The 16,147-nt window shown below is 37.5% G+C and overlaps 1 protein-coding gene across 1 annotated transcript; it reads left to right on the forward strand.

The window, feature by feature from the left end:
* The first annotated feature begins 40 nt into the window (after positions 1 to 40).
* On the forward strand, positions 41 to 15,636 carry ccdc62 (coiled-coil domain containing 62). The gene is made up of 14 exons (XM_039676581.2): positions 41 to 612; positions 693 to 733; positions 1,542 to 1,679; positions 1,831 to 2,026; positions 4,010 to 4,176; positions 4,280 to 4,381; positions 4,462 to 4,633; positions 6,241 to 6,357; positions 8,633 to 8,721; positions 9,408 to 9,508; positions 10,178 to 10,705; positions 12,518 to 12,629; positions 13,193 to 13,396; positions 15,500 to 15,636. The coding sequence occupies exons 1-14, from the start codon at positions 552 to 554 to the stop codon at positions 15,551 to 15,553; spliced, it is 2,082 nt and encodes a 693-aa protein (XP_039532515.2). The 5' UTR covers positions 41 to 551; the 3' UTR covers positions 15,554 to 15,636.
* Positions 15,637 to 16,147: the final 511 nt, after the last annotated feature.

Raw genomic sequence — 16,147 nt, forward strand, 5'->3', positions numbered from 1 at the left:
TTACGTACGTACGTCGGGGTAGAGTATTTTAGGTTAATAGTGAATGAATCATTTTAATATAAACAAAATACGTTTAGATAAGTCATTTTATGTCATTTCGTAAAATTAAAACGCATAAAGCTATTTTTTAACGAATCTTTTAAACCAGGCATCGCGTTGGACGCCTCGTTCAGCGCAGATCACATTCACAACATGCCGTTTAGGAATTACGATAATAATTCCCGCTTCTTGTCATTTACATTTCACAGTGATTCAGAATTATTTTTTTATAAGTGTACATTTTTGTTAATTTCTATAAATTAATCTCAGTTTGGAAATAGCATTTAGGGTGTTTGTTTATTTATTTTTAAGCCTTGTTTACACTTAAAATAATGCATCTTTATGCATCGTTAAATAGACTTAACGTTGGTAACGGTACTGATATTCTTTTGCATCTGGTTGATGTTGTCGCTGATGGTTTGTTCATGTAAAGCGAGGTCAGATGTAATTTGAGGACTTGTCTGTTAATCCAGATATTTGTCAGTGTTATTATTTGTCCGATATTTGATGTGATGGAGGGGTTTACAGACGGAACAAACTCCAAAACTTCTGGAAGTTTTTCAATATCAAAAGGTGATAAACGTCATGCAGCAATAATGAAATTCAACATGATGATTGTTAAATTACATTAAGTAACTTAGATGATTTTACAGGATATCCAATGGAGCCATGGCACAGTACTCCTGTAAAAAAGGTTGGTTTTTTTTTAAAAATTGTTTTATGTTATAATATCACTCATTAGTGGATGAGGTATGGGAAAAGCGAAGGACCACCTGATCATGATGTCACATGAACTCCTTCAATTCAATTTAAAACGCATCCGTGATGTTTGTTGAGAAGGTGTACAGACCATGGGTGTCGACTTTGAATAAGCTAAAATCATTTTATTGTATTCATTTTCTGGATATTTTAGTCACTATGACTATGTGACTTCCTTTCATTTGTGTTCTTAAATTGTTTTGATGAGGTTATGATTATTCTAAGATGTGGAAATTAGAGATAATCAAATACAAGTAACATTAGTGGCCTAAATTCTGATTGATATCTAATCCTCTAATAAAACGTTTTAGGTAACACTTAAATTGAGTATGAAGGACACATTCACTATTAACTATGACTTTTACTTCAATAAGCTCTTAATTTATTGTTTATTAATAATTAGGTAACGTTTGTTCTATCGTTTAAGTATTGGGTAGGATTAAGGGGTGAATAATGGTAATGAAGAATGTGAAAAAGTATGATATGACATGAAAAAAAATAACGTTTCCCCCCTTGTTTTATTGTAAATCTTGCATTTTCTCAGTAAAAAGAAAGCATAAGTTACTTTTTACACTCTTAATGTGAATTGTTTGTTCTGCATCCTGTTTGTATGTAGCAATGTGTTCCTTTGTATTTATTGTATTGGTGATTTCGTGTTGAGCAGTTACATATTAAATTCAACTTTACACCTACTGGCAAATAAAAGAGACTTGATGCTCATTTTATGATGCTCATTTCTTCAGAATCTTTTTGCTGCATTTGAGACCCCAGATGTTTCCCCCACCAAGCTCCAAGAAGAAAACAGAACGAGACCAGCACCACTGAGTTTGCAAGATCTCTCAAAACCATTGTCCTCTTTTTCATTAACGGAGAACTTTCAGGTTCATACATTTTGTTTGAAACGTCTTTAAATGATTTCCCACATTTGCTGCGTATTGTTACTTTTACTATTTAATTTTAAAACTGGTTGGCATATTAACCTTTTGATGGGGTTGTGGATTAAGTATGGTCCTGTTTTTGTGATGTTACCAGGCACCAGATAATAATGGGTTGGAGGTCTCCACCATGCAGAGGCAGCGTCTGGAGCTGCAGCTTCTCATAGCAGAATTAAAGGACCGTGACCAGGAGCTCAATTCTATGGCAGCGGCCCATCACAAGCAGATGCTGTCCTGGGAGCAGGACCGTCAGAGAGTGCTGATCCTGGAACAGAAATGTTGCCGAATGGAGGGTGAGAGTGAATCCAGTGTGAAGTTCACTTATAATTTTGCACCAAACACTCTAATTTAGTTTTAATGCCAATTTCCACTTTGTTTCTGTCCTGTAGAATCAAACTGGTTGTTTTTGACACTGTAACTTTAAAGGGGTCATATAATAGTACATATACTTTTTCAAGTTGATGTGTGTTGGCAATGCCTGTATACAACCATCATATAATGATACAAATCCATCCAGTGTTTTTGTTTTAATCTTCTTATATGTTTTTCCCTGCCTCAAACCGAGCCGTTCGACTGTGTGACGTCACACGGTCGGATGCCCCTCCCACGATTGTTGATTGACAGCAGCGTTTCAACACATTCCGCCCTGAGCGAGCTGTCATCACAGTCCGCCTTTGTTGATTGTGTTCTGTTCTTGGGTGTAATAACGAACACAGTCATTTTGGTGTTCCTAAATCCGAACCGCTGAAGACACAGTGGCTGAGTTTTGTTTTCAAAGGGAATATTCCCCACAATCAACGTCAATGCTTTCATGTTTGCGCAATTCGCAAATCTTTTCTAAACGAGGGTCAGTGTAAAGCTGGTTTTGCTAAGAAGCTGCTCCTTAAAAAAAGAATTGGTTCCAACTATTCGTCTCCCTTCTGCACCTCCAGAAGAAGTGAGGGTAAAATTCGATTAACCTTTCTATTAATCTTTTCAAATCGCTTGCACACTTCACGATGAATGCGGCTAAGCTTTACACTCAGGGTACATTATGGCATGTTTTCTATGTACGACGTTCTCAATATAATTCATAATCCCACGTTTATAATGAACAACGCGTTATGGTTATTGTCAAACTGAGTGCTTATACATCAGTAAACACATAGCGTTCGCACATCTCACTAAGTTACTCTACCCCGCCAGTACACAAATATAGATTAAAGTGACATTACGTTTACCAACAATTCAGAAACGTCCTGTTCGAGCCTTAATTGTGGAACTTCTTTGCGAATACGGTTGCACAGATGTGTCTCAGAGACTCTGTCTTGGCGATTCTCTCTCTAAAATATACCCTCAACTGTTGTCAAGGCAACACTCCATGTGCGTTGTGTCAAAACCAGTCAAAACGACCGCAGAACAGGGGGCGGAGTCACCGAAGCTCATTATCATTTAAAGATATATGCACTGAAACGGCGTGCTGTAAACAGAGCTGTTTTTGTCCAGGTACAATTTGTGTTTTTTTTACAATACTAATGAGAATTTTTAATTAAAGTATGTTACAAACTTTTCATTTAGACCCTAAAGAATCAAATGAACTTGAATTAAAATGGGATTATATTACCCCTTTAAGATCTCTGTATTAAACACTTAGGGGTTTAGATTAAGCCAGGATTAGACCTTAGTTCAATTAGGGCATTAAAGGGATACTCCACTTTTTCTGGAAATGCACTCATTTTACAACTCCCCCAGAGTTAAACTGTTGAGTTTTACCATTTTTGAATCCATTCAGCCAATCTCCGGTTCTGGCGGTACCACTTTTAGCATAGCTTAGCATGCATCATTGAAGTGCACAAGACCATTAGCATTTCTCCCCCAAAAATGGCCAAAGTGTTTCGATATTTTTCCTATTTAAAACTTGACTCTTTTATAGTTACATCGTGCACTAAGACAGACGGAAAATGTAAAGTTGTGATTTTCTAGGCTGATATGACTAGGAACTATACTCTCATTCCTGCGTAATAATCAGGAAACTTCACTGCCGTATCATGAGTCCAGCAGGCGCGATGACTACACAAACTTAGTCCCGGTCACGTTGGAAGCTAGGCACTATTTTCAGGCGCTGCGTCATATCATTACGCCTGCTGCACTCATGGTACGACAGTGAAGTTTCCTGATTATTACGCAGGAATGAGAGTATAGTTCCTAGTTGATTAATTTTGTTAATCATTGTTGAATAAAAGTAGTAATTTCTTTTTTTTTTAATTATATGTAATTGTCTGCTTATGGTTGCCTAGATGAGCTGGAGAAACGTAATGAGGTGATCAGAACTCTCAGTAGGCGGGTGAAGGTGGCGGAAGCGAGAGAGAAAGACTCGTACAGAGATCTCAACACCACCCAACAGCAACTACACGAGCTGAGCCGGAGACAGATGAACACCAGCAGGCATGAGCAGGACTTGGAGGTGAAGTCAATTTTAAGTGTATTTTTTTTTTACTTAGAGCCTGATCATCCTGATCTCATCATTTCTTGTCTTCTATCTTGCATCAATTAAATGACACTCATAGGAGAGGAACCAGAGTCTGAAATCCACAGTCCTGATGCTGTCATCACAGGTGGGGCAGCTGAAGGTGCGCGAGGAAGAGCTCAGCTCCATGCTCAAACTGAAGGTAGGAGAGACTCAAAACACTCCCAAACACATGTCCTATGAATCAGACACATTAATGTAAGTGTATGCTTTTTTTATCAGGATAAAGATGTGATTGAGGCCACGAATCACATTTTAGAGCTGTCTGGTCGTCTTTGTGACCTAGAGAAATCACTTGAAGAGCTGCGAACACGCGAGAGCAAAACGCTGCAAGAAATGAAGGAACACAAACACCGATTCAGAGAGGAAAGACATGAAAACGCACAACTAAAAGGTAGATAGGGTTATTTAACAATCCCAGAGTCATGATTGGTGAATCATGTCTTTATCTGTCTCTTGCTTACTGTAATTCTACTAGGGCTGTTTTTGACTAAGGATTTTCATAGTCGAATCTGATTCGTTAGATTTTGCCATAGTCGACTGATAGTCGAACCTTTTTTTTTTTTTAAGATCTAGCAGCTATATTTTTTTCATTTCAAACAAAAGAGATGGACGTATGCGCATTAGGCTATTCGTTCTGTGTTTTTTTTTTCTAAACAGTTAGGCTGTGTTTAGGTAGTATTTTTCATGTTTTTATCAGTTATCACGCAATCATGTTTTTGATGCGGTGGTGAGCTTGTAACTTGTAACTTAACGCTTTAGCCTAAGGGTAGCAGCGGCGCTGCCGAAAATAAAAAGCTGTCAGAAAGAACAAATATAGCAAGGAGACAAATTAATTGTTTATTAATAAAGATGAAGTTGACGATTCTGTGCGATCTTCGCATAGTGCATGTGCCAGAAAGAAATCCACAGTTCATTTCATAAGCAGAGAGCATTACGTTTTCTTTCGTTTTGAATCGTTCTTTTTACAAGTAGACATTTCAATATAGATATAGGCTATGTTTTAGGTCTGTGGAGTAGACTATACTTGTACGCTGAGTTGCGGTAGCTATATTTATGAGACGAGCTCCAGTTCACACATCAGTGCCTCCGTGCCTTGATTATCAGTAATTGTCTGCTTTTCCTTCTTATTTATTAAATCCAGACAATAGGTTGATGAAACATTAATTAAAATCAAGAAAAAAATGATAAAAAAACGAAATTCACTTTAAAGAAAGGCTTTGTGCTTTTCTGTTAGATCTGTGAAAGTTTTAAAGTGCTGCTTCAGAGCGCTCGTGTCCGTCGGAGAACTGTCACGTCTGTAACATTGTTTTTTCCTCTGTGAACACGAAAAATAACATTTTATCTTTTGGAGAGCCAACCCTTCCTCATCTGATTTGAGCAGTGTAATTCACAGAATTACCAAAAATATAGGCCTATTTTGCCTCCTAAAACTCATATTTTGCTTGTCTATTTCAGGCTAAATATATAACGCATGTATGCCGTATTTTCCGCACTTTAAGGCGCACTGGATTATGAGGCACATAAGATACTGCAGTCAAACGTTTGACTGGGTTTACGTTATGTATCTAGATGTGCTGGGAATGTAGCGAGTGCGCGGCGCCGGAGCGCGCTGGGGCGGGCACGGACTTACATTCGGAGCCTGACTCATATGAGTATTCAATGTGCGGCGGCTCGCCGACAGCAACGGCTGGCTGTTTTGAATGAGACGACCCGGTTACTGTGAACGGGGAGCGCTTGATGAACATTCTGTGACGGGGACGTGTGTCTGTTAAGAGTGAGCGCTCGTGAGCGGGAGACACAGATAACCTGATTTATACGAGGTTGAGCTGGTTGTGTAATATTCGACTGTAACGTTCATAGTCGAATCAGACCTCTCCGAATCGAATCGTCGAATCCTCGACTATTAGAAGTCAGCCCTAAAATCTACTGTAAGGGGAAAAAAAGAATAAAAGTACCCTGTCGGTATGTTTTATTTATTTATTTTTTTATTTTTTTTAGCTGAGCTTCAGGAAAAAAACATTGAGAACAACAGCCAGAGAGAAGATCTCATCCGTCTAAAGCAGGAAAACCAGCTGCTGATGAAGGAGATCACTGCTGTTGAATTTCAGAGGATGAGTATGTCACTACTGTATGTTTTATAGTGTAAGATCTGTTTTAAACGCTAGTCACCTGCTTACCTAGACAGCATCGTAGGTGTGTTCTAGACTTTTTCAGACTGTTGCAGAAATGTGAATTTTAAGGGTATGTTTTGAAAATTATGTTAAAAAAGATGTTAAATTGTCAGTAATTGTTTTCAATAGTTATTACTGCCTAAAAAATGTTTTTTTTTTATGTAAATTTTTTAACAGCTTTAAAAGAAACAATGATAACAAACAGCAATTATGCCTAAACAAACACTAACTAGTGCCAAAGAACGTATATTGACAAGAAGTGAAAGCCAGCAGCCCTACGCTTCCGCCATTTCGGGGTGAAAGCGACTCGGCAGTCATATAATATACATATATTTAGTCCAGTGCAGAGATCATTTTTAGGTTGAAATAATTAGGCTAGGTGATTATTTACCTATAATCCGCTTCCGCTCGGGGCCATTTTTAGGAAACACAATGTGGCCTTTCACTGCTTTGCAGACGATGTTCAAGTCTACCTCCCATTGAACTTAAACGACCTTACTGCGATTAAAACTTTACAGAACTGTCTTGAGGAGGTGGTATTATGGTTGGACTCAAATTTTTTAAGTCTTAATAAAAACAAAACCGAAATTGTAGTCTTTGGGAAACCAAACTGTCTGCAGGGCTGGGACAGTGCTATCGGCCCACTGGATACATTCTCTCGCTCAAGCACAAAAAATTTAGGAGTGATTCTTGATTGTAGTTTTAAATTTGACAAACAGGTCAGTGCAGTGGTAAAGAGTAGCTTTTATCATTTAAGACTTTTAAGTAAAATCAAGCCCTATCTCCCCAAGAAAGACCTAGAGAGAGCAGTCCATGCCTTCGTGACATCGCGGCTGGACTACTGTAATTCCTTGTACTGCGGACTCGAACAGCGCTCTCTCCGCCGCCTCCAAGGGGTACAGAATGCGGCTGCTCGGTTTCTGACAGGGAAAAGAAAGAGGGACCAAATTACCCCTGTACTGGCCTCATTACACTGGCTCCCTGTATCTTTTAGAGTGCAGTTTAAAATTTTATTAATAGTTTTTAAATGTTTAACTAATACTGCACCACCTTATCTTTCCGATATGCTGTACTCTTACAGAGTACTCCCCGCCAGAGCATTAAGGTCAGCGGATCAGCTCCTTTTGACTGTCCCGAAAACTAGGCTCATCACCCGCGGGGACAGAGCGTTTTCAGTGGTAGGACCACGGCTCTGGAATAGCCTACCTATCTCCGTTAGATCCGCAGAATCTGTTGAGCAATTTAAAAGCAGCCTAAAAACACACCTGTTTTCCATAGCGTTCAACACTGTTTAAGCAGGTTACTTTGGCCGTTCTACTATGTTTTATTTTCTATTACGTAATGATCCATTGTATTTTATTATTTTGAGATTGTTTTTGATTAACTGATTTTATATGTACAGCACTTTGGTCAGCGGAAGCTGTTTTTAAATGTGCTTTATAAATAAACATGACATGACATGACATGACATTTAATTCACAACAGTTAACTTTATAGCAGTTAAAAAAGAAGTTGCTACTTAACCGGGCTTTTACCCCCACATAACTTGAAACAGGGAAGTTTGAGGATTTAATTCATTACTTATATTACTCTCCACTTTAAGTGTGATAGGTAAGAATAAAGTGAAATCAGTTCATAAAGTTATAATAACATAGACCGTTTCCCGGGAGGTACACATAACGTTACTTACAAAAATAAGTTAGCAATGAAATAAATTCAGCAAATGAATGTTGTACTAAAATGTAAATGTTTGACAATAAATATATAACAGCAATAGAATAGCTTTACAGTAAACAGTTTTTTTTTCAGTGCTAGCCTGTCTTATATTAATGACGCTAGACGGACACAGCACATCAATGATCATCATGTTTGTAGCATGATCCAGGGGATAAAAACGTCCAAAATATATTTCAGGCCTAGTGGAGTTGGTAACTAATAATAGTAGTAAAAGTGTAAAGTTGCATACAATGGAAATACTCACTAATGCAAGAAAAAACTACCTCAATAAACTGTTATCTGTGCTGTTGTCCTGTAACTCCAGTTGGAATTTTCACCCCGATATGGCTGCCGCGCTACCGAAGCGCCATCTAGTGGCTGTTACCAAAAAAGCATCAGAGTTTCGCCTCTTGTTCTTCTATACTCTTTGCTAGTGCAGAAAACATATTTTATGGTCTCTATGATCAATGTTTTAAATGGAGGTATTTGTGTCTGTTGTCCAGATGAAGATAAAACCTGGAGGGATGAATTTCTTGAACTATCCCGATCAAAACAAGCCCGAGCTGAATCTGAGTTGGTCTGCCTGCGGCAGGTAATTTTTTCATCTTTTTTCATCGTCCAATGTCAGTCAGCGTTCATTTTTAGAAATCTCTGTCCTTCCCATTTGTTCCTCTGGAGCAGTTTTTCCAGTTTGTCAGCATGTCAGTCTAAGACTTCCTGCATTCCTTTTCCATGACATTTAACTTGGTCGCGATCTTTTCTTAAACAGCGCCAGTAATCTTTCATCAGTTTGAAACCAACTGCAATGTTTTTAAGGATAGTTTCCCTCTTTAATTCTGCCATTAACTAGTCTACAAAGAGACACCTGTGACATCCTTACATAAATAATAAAATAAATATTTTATGGACTAGCTGTTTTATAAAAGCTCTGTGTCGTGCCTAACAACATCCGTTAGCTGTTCTAAATTCACTGTAAACCACGGCTTCACAGGCCTTATTGCTTTACTATTTTCTACGAGTTATTTTAAGTATGGCGTGACCAAACCAATCAACATATTGGATGTTTAAAATATATTTGTGTCCTAGCCAGCCAAGAACACATTTGGTTAGTTTTTTTTTTAATTACATGGTCCAGTTAGGTAGCCCCGCCCACCATGAAATCTCATTGGTCCCTAATCCTTCTCCACATCACTGGATCTACAGCATCAGATATGTTTACACAGACACATCACACCAAGTTTAGACATAATGAATGACTGATGCATGTATTTGTGACAGGTGTGTGAAAACCAACAGAATGACCTCCAGCTGCTGAAGCTGAACTTGGAGAGCGCCAGAGAGGCACTCCGACATCATGAGGGTCAAAGGTCACGTGAGAGGTGGGCATCTACAATGTGCAGTGTATTATAAACGTAAATTGCTTATTTCAGCCACTTCACTTTTGTCCAGACCAGTGTTATTTTAGTATTTTTATATACTATTATATTTGTTAATATTATACATTAAGGTCAACTTATTTCAATTGGTTGCCATGGCTAATTTTCGTTTTAAAGGGATACTCCACTTTTTTTGGAAATAGGCTCATTTTAAAACTCCCCCAGAGTTAAGATATGAAAAACCATATGAAAACAGTTGGGTTTTTCCGTTTTCGAATCCATTCAGACAATTTTCTGATATTTAGAAGAATATCAGTAACCAGACAGTTTCTGGTCCCATTGACTTCCATAGTGTATATGTATATATATATATTTCCTACTATGGAAGTCAATGGGACCAAAAACTGTCTGGTTACTGATATTCTTCTAAATATCAGAAAATCGGCTGAATGGATTCGAAAATGGTAAAACCCAACTGTTTAACTCTGAGGGAGTTCTAAAACAAACCTGTTTCCAAAAAAAAAAGTGGAGGATCCCTTTAAGTTATTCATGTTTTATTTCAGCTTTATTTCAATGTACAAAAAATGTCTTTATTAGCTTTAGTTTCATTTTAGTTAAGGATAATAACCCTGGTGCAGACGTCTTGAGTTATGTGTGTTATTGTGTTCGTAGGGCTGATTCTGGTTTAGGAGACAGTCATGTGCTAGAATACAGTGATCATCAAGGGACAGAACTAGAAACAGGGCTAATGTCCACACTGGGCCACAGCTTAAGCCAAACTGCCCCATCGGTTTTAACGCAGCATCCTTTTGTCGAAATGGAAACACAGACTGACTTTGGCGCAACTTTGAGCGCCACGATCCATGAAGTCGCAGAACAGTCAGCCATAGAGGAAAGCTGCTCCGGCACCAACGCCGTTAAGAACACCTGTACAACTTGCCTGTGTGATGTCAGTGAACAAGGGTCAGCCAAGATGGAAATGAAGGAAAGAGCGAAGAACTGCGTTGAGTTGTTAATCCAGTCCGCTCCTTCAGCTCTCTGCTGTGAAAACGCTAACAGCCCATCAGAAGCTCAACAGAGTCAGGCAGTGTATTCTGATGCTAGAGCCGACATAGATGTAATGGCTGTCATCGACCATGATGCAGAGACAGGAACTCCTGTCTGTGTTGTCGATGTGGATATCAATCCCAGGTTCTCTTGGTAGGATTAACTAGCTTTGTTCTGTTGGGTTGCATTGTAGTCATATGTAGGCCTGCATAGAAAGCGCTGCAGATTTCCACTGAATCCGAATGCAAAGTTGCTTGAGTTTTGGATAGAAGATTCATACAATTGGCAGATGCTTTTATCCAAAGTGATTTCAATTGCATATAAGTTTTGCATTTCATCAGTTCATGCATTCCCTAGAAATCAAACCAATGACCTTGGCTTTGGTAGCGGCATGCAGGAATGTTAAAAGCACAAACTAAATCCCAAAATAATTTTTCATTTTTGATCGTTTATTAAAGGTGAAGAATGTATTTTATATGCCTCCAGCAGCACAAAACAGAAGTTGGTATTCTGAAGTAAAAATCTTTAAAGCTACACTGTGTAACTGTTTTAGTTTATTCTTAGCTAAAAACACTTAGTTATTTCAAAAATATATGTGCTCATTAATGTATATTTACTTCGTTCGAGTAATAAATTGTTATCGTGAGTGTATAATATGTCATTGAAAATACATACGGGTAAGGGGTTCTAATGCCGGTCGCCATGTTGCCCCTCCAGCTTGAATGTACATTAGCCAAAGAGGGACATACCTGTTAATTCAAGCTTCGCCTTTCGCGTTTACGTTTGAGTTAACACTCATGGACGAGGTCGAATTGGAAGCCATGTTAATCTTGGGCTACATTGGCTACTGTAGGAGTTAAGACGAAATCAGAATTGAGAGGAACATAAACTAATATTCACTGGATGGTCATATACTTTTTTACCGCTAGATGGGGGTAAAAATCCCACAGTGTGGCTTTAATTATTTTAAAGAAAACGTACTAACTTAAAAGCTACGAAAAAAAAGCTCAAAGATGTCAATCGGTGCATTATTTTGACTTGTTTATAAATTGCATTTTTATGAGTTATTTTAACTTATTTATAAAATAATCGCATTTCACAGTGGTATTCCTGGTGAGAAACAAACATTACCCATGATTCTGCAAAGAAATCCCCACCAACCAGAGAATCGAAACAAGCAAATCAAGCCAAAAGAGTGCTTTAGCATTAAGAATGACACATAAATATCTACAACTTTATTGTGCAAATTTTGCAATAAACTAAAAATCGTTTCTATATACATTAATCAACATCTTTATATTAATAGTTTTATATTTAGCCACCATTGTGATTATTTCAATCATATAATTCACAATGCTTTGATTGGATTGTAAAGCCATTAAGTTCAAAGTAAATCTTATACCTGTTTTTTTTGTCCGATTTTCAAATAAGCTTCTGCTTGTAATCTAGGTTTGTAATGTTGTGTTGGTCCTTGTAGCTGGTTGGACCTTTTTTTTATTTATTTATTTTATTTATTTATTTATTTATTTATTTTTACTTCCAGAACCAAGGCCATTGGATAAAAAGGTGAAAAGGCACTGTTGCACTCTATTACCAAAATAATATCTTCCATTGTCTTCCATCAGAATTTGTATAACTGGATAATGTTTCCAGCCATCATTGGTGAACTTTAGGCTCCGTTTTTACCACGTTTTACCATATTAAGATTTATTGCATTAAAGTTTGCAGATTTCTTTGCAGATTTAATCTGGGCATGTTTTGAAATCAATGCTAATAGGTGTGTTCGGCTTCAAGCGGCGCTGTGCAGACCTATCAGTCTATGGACGGCTCCATATGCTTTCGAATCACTCACACACACGGTACTTTGATGTCATACACAGATCAGTCTGCGCAGCGCCGCCTCAAGTCGAACACACGTAATGTTGTTGGCCTGATAATAATTGTGCCTTTCTTTTGGTTAACTAGCGCTGCAGATGTGAGCCTTCACCTGGATTGTCCCTCCCCCTCTCACCATAGTAGGCGGAGCTCTGTCAGTTTACCCGATTCTACAATAAGCATTGAACTCCATGGCAATGAGGTAGTCCACCGCATCACAACAAACACTTTACATATATTGTTCTTATAATAGGGATGTTTCTGTATTTATATGGATTTCTGTATTTACGTAAATCAGGATCAAAAATTGCTGTATTTTCAAATACATTTAAAGTGCATCTATTTGTTCTGTAAAATAATTCAAATAATGATGATGATCATGATGATAAATCATAAATGCTTATTTTTACAGTACTATAGTATTACTACAATCTTAGTATATTTATTAATTTATATTTTATTAATTAAAAAATAATAGTATGTTGTTATTATTATCAAATACAAATGTTTACAGTTCAATAGTATTATTGCAAGAGTTTTAATGGTTTTAATTGAAATAATATTATAAATTAAAATAGTAATTTGATTAATAATTATTATTATTATTATTAATAAATACTTTTTTTTTTACAGTACAATAGTATTATTGCAATAGTAATATATTTGTTTATTAATTTCACATGTGTGTTTTAGGCATATTTAAATGAAAGGTATCCATGCTATCAGTCTCTTTATTTATCTCATGTATATTTGCATCTTACACAGGATTGTTACAGCTCATCCACAATCCGTTTACAGCGTCTGCTGGCTCAGTCGCAGGAAATGGTGGCAAGTTTGGAAAGCTCTGCCAGGAAATCTGTCAGCCCAGTGAAATCTCAAAGCCCCACAAACTGCAATGATGGTTGTCACCCCCAAAGTAACCACTCCCAATCCTCCACCCAGAGCCAGGAGGAAAGCCAACCATGCAGGGTATGTCTCTTTAAGAGGATGTAGGCTGTAAGTAGGGGTGGGCGATATACACGATTAACCGGTAAAAATGTGTCAATTGGTAGAGATTTTGGACCATTGTCTCTCATCACGGTTACACTCGTACTCATGTTTCTGTGCTGCATGGTCACAAAAGTGTGCATGCTTTTTTTACCATTGTGGTATAAAAACATGATTTTAAACCATTAAGCACACACAGTATGCAGCGAATAACAACTAATTTCAGCATATGCGCTCGCTCTCCGAGAGTTTCTGAGCTCAGTCTGAGAGATGCGCACATAGAAAGCTGCTGCTCATAAAGCGTGTGAGTATCAAACTGAGTGCTTTTTTGCCATCTAATTGGACGGTTAAATACACATACTTGTGTGTCAAAGCAACCTTGTCTTTGCAACAGTGCAAATGCTTATCAGTCCCTCCAGGATTTCACGATTTTTTTGTGTGATTTTTGCGATCAAAATGACTGATTTTGTGGTGGTAATTTCCAAAAATTAGTGAAAAAATTTGCGATTTATATATACAGTAACATTTACCATAATAGTATTCAGTCCTTCCAGAAAAACGCGGAGTTTTTTTGTGATTGTTGCGGGCAAAAATCCTTGATTACGCGGCCCGTTTTCTTTAAAAATGCGATGGAAAGAATATGCGGGATATTTATGCAATTTTATGGGATGAAATTGCAGGAATTTGCAAAAATTGAGGGAACTTGCAAAAATTGCGGTTTGATGAAAAAGAGAAAAAAAAGTGATTCCCCCAACACCCTGTTCTCACTAGGCTAATGTAAGAGTCATTTCTTATTACTTCCTTTGATAAGCAAGCATACTACATCATAGAAAGTGCTGGGAATATTTAATTTCTCATCTTGTTTTATTTCAGACTGTAACGAGTGTAAATAAGGTGTGGCCCCTTTAAGAGCTGCGAGCTCCTGTTGAACTCTCTGCAGTGTTATATGTGCGTCTCAAACACCCCATGTGTGCGGGTAATTTCTGTTTGATGCTACTTCTTTTATATTATGTTGTTTATTAAGGAACGATGTGACGGCAGAACGTGTGACAGACCGTTATACGAGTTCGATTTGTGAGATGTCAATCGCTGTGAGTCTGTCTGGCATCGCGTAATTGCGTCACTTCATAACGTTCCCATGGAAACAGGGGAAATGGCTGCTCTTGTGTGAAGCAAACGCAACATTTTTCAACTTTCTGCTAAGATACATGTGACTTTTTTTGCAACGAAAATGCGAGGATTATGAAATTATGCAAACCCCACATATTTTGCACGGAAATCGGCAATTTATGCGGCGAAAGTGCGGCGTATTTGAAAAAATGTTTTTCTGGAGGGACTGGCTTATGTGTCAAGTTAACATAAACAGTTGAGTAAGAAAACACACGAGTACATTGGATCCGTACAATTGGTCTTAAAGTGACAACACCCAATTTACCTGCTGTCGTTAATAACAAAAAAAAATTGTAATCACTTTTGTAACTTTATACTTTTCAGTGTTTGTTTAATACTTTTCATTACTTTATACAGTTCTTGAAGTTTTTCAGGTTGAAAATGGTGATGAAAATTAAGAAATTTCAGTGGTATCAAAAATAAATATATCGCTATCATGAAATACAATTAGAGATGCACCAATATGAACATTTTGGCCGATACCAATTACCAATAATTCTTTATATCTGAAAGCTGATAACCGATATATTGGCCGATATCGGCCAATATAAACAAAAGTCTCACCATTAAATCCATGTCTCAAGCACACAATTATAATGATGTTCTCATTATAATTTTTGATGCATTTGAAGTGTTTTATCTGATGGAAGTAATCCATTATTTATCAGCTTTAATATATCAGCTAAATTGTTAAACGATAACATGAAAAATTAGAAATTTATCGACTGATACCGATATGGTGGCCGATGCTATGATATTGCGCATCCCTAATAAAATTTGATTTTGGTCATATCCCTCACCCCTAGCTGAATGCTTACTTATTACATTACATTTGCACAACATTTAACGCATAGTAAAATTATGCTATAAGATTAAACTGCAACTAAATGGCATTTCCTCCTTAATTTCCTAAAGGAAAGTGACTCCGAGATCAAAAGCAGCGCACATTTGCTTCAAGGAAGCAAGTAATCCATAGAGCCAGGAGAACCGGCGGATCCCTGTTCATCTTCTCTTCCTGCTTCTGAAAAATAAATCCATTTTTGGCAACCAAAGAGTTTTGCAAAGCTAACATTTTTATGATATGTGTACTAAAATAAGCATTAGTGATTAATTCTACACAAAGCACTACCTCTAACTGGACAGATGTTAAGACTTGTTATTTATAAACTACTTTCTTCAAGTGTTAAACCTGTCTTGCAAGATGACATAATGGCACTGGCTGTTTTTTGTCATTCCAGTTTCCCCTGTCATCTAACCTGTTTGGTTTCTAAGATAATGAACTGGTATGTGGCTCTAGTCTAGAGATCGTTGTTTTTTACACCTGAAATCCAGTGTTGTTCTCACAGCAAGGAGAACGAGCCATCAGCCTTTTCAAAAGCTGCTGAAACACAGTGTGTTTGCATAATCTCAGGACATTTAAGACAATAAAGGTCTTTATGCTACCATTGACTTGGTTGACCCTGAAATACAATTTCAGATTGAGAAAAGGATGAGACAGCCTGTCAAAGAAACTCACCTGTGTGACTCGTTGACGTGACAGGTAGATCTCAGGTGTGTGTGTGG

Source organism: Pimephales promelas, chromosome 23, assembly GCF_988280905.1.
Source record: "Pimephales promelas chromosome 23, fPimPro1.hap1.1, whole genome shotgun sequence".
NCBI lineage: Eukaryota > Metazoa > Chordata > Actinopteri > Cypriniformes > Leuciscidae > Pimephales > Pimephales promelas.

What these genes read in the sequence shown, in the direction of transcription:
- ccdc62 (XM_039676581.2), top strand. Translation starts at nt 552, where the DNA reads ATGGAGGGGTTTACAGACGGAACAAACTCCAAAACTTCTGGAAGTTTT. An exon ending in TGAAAACGCACAACTAAAAG is followed by an intron (nt 4,634 to 6,240) that starts GTAGATAGGGTT and finishes TATTTTTTTTAG; the next exon opens with CTGAGCTTCAGGAAAAAAAC. An exon ending in TTGAACTCCATGGCAATGAG is followed by an intron (nt 12,630 to 13,192) that starts GTAGTCCACCGC and finishes CATCTTACACAG; the next exon opens with GATTGTTACAGCTCATCCAC.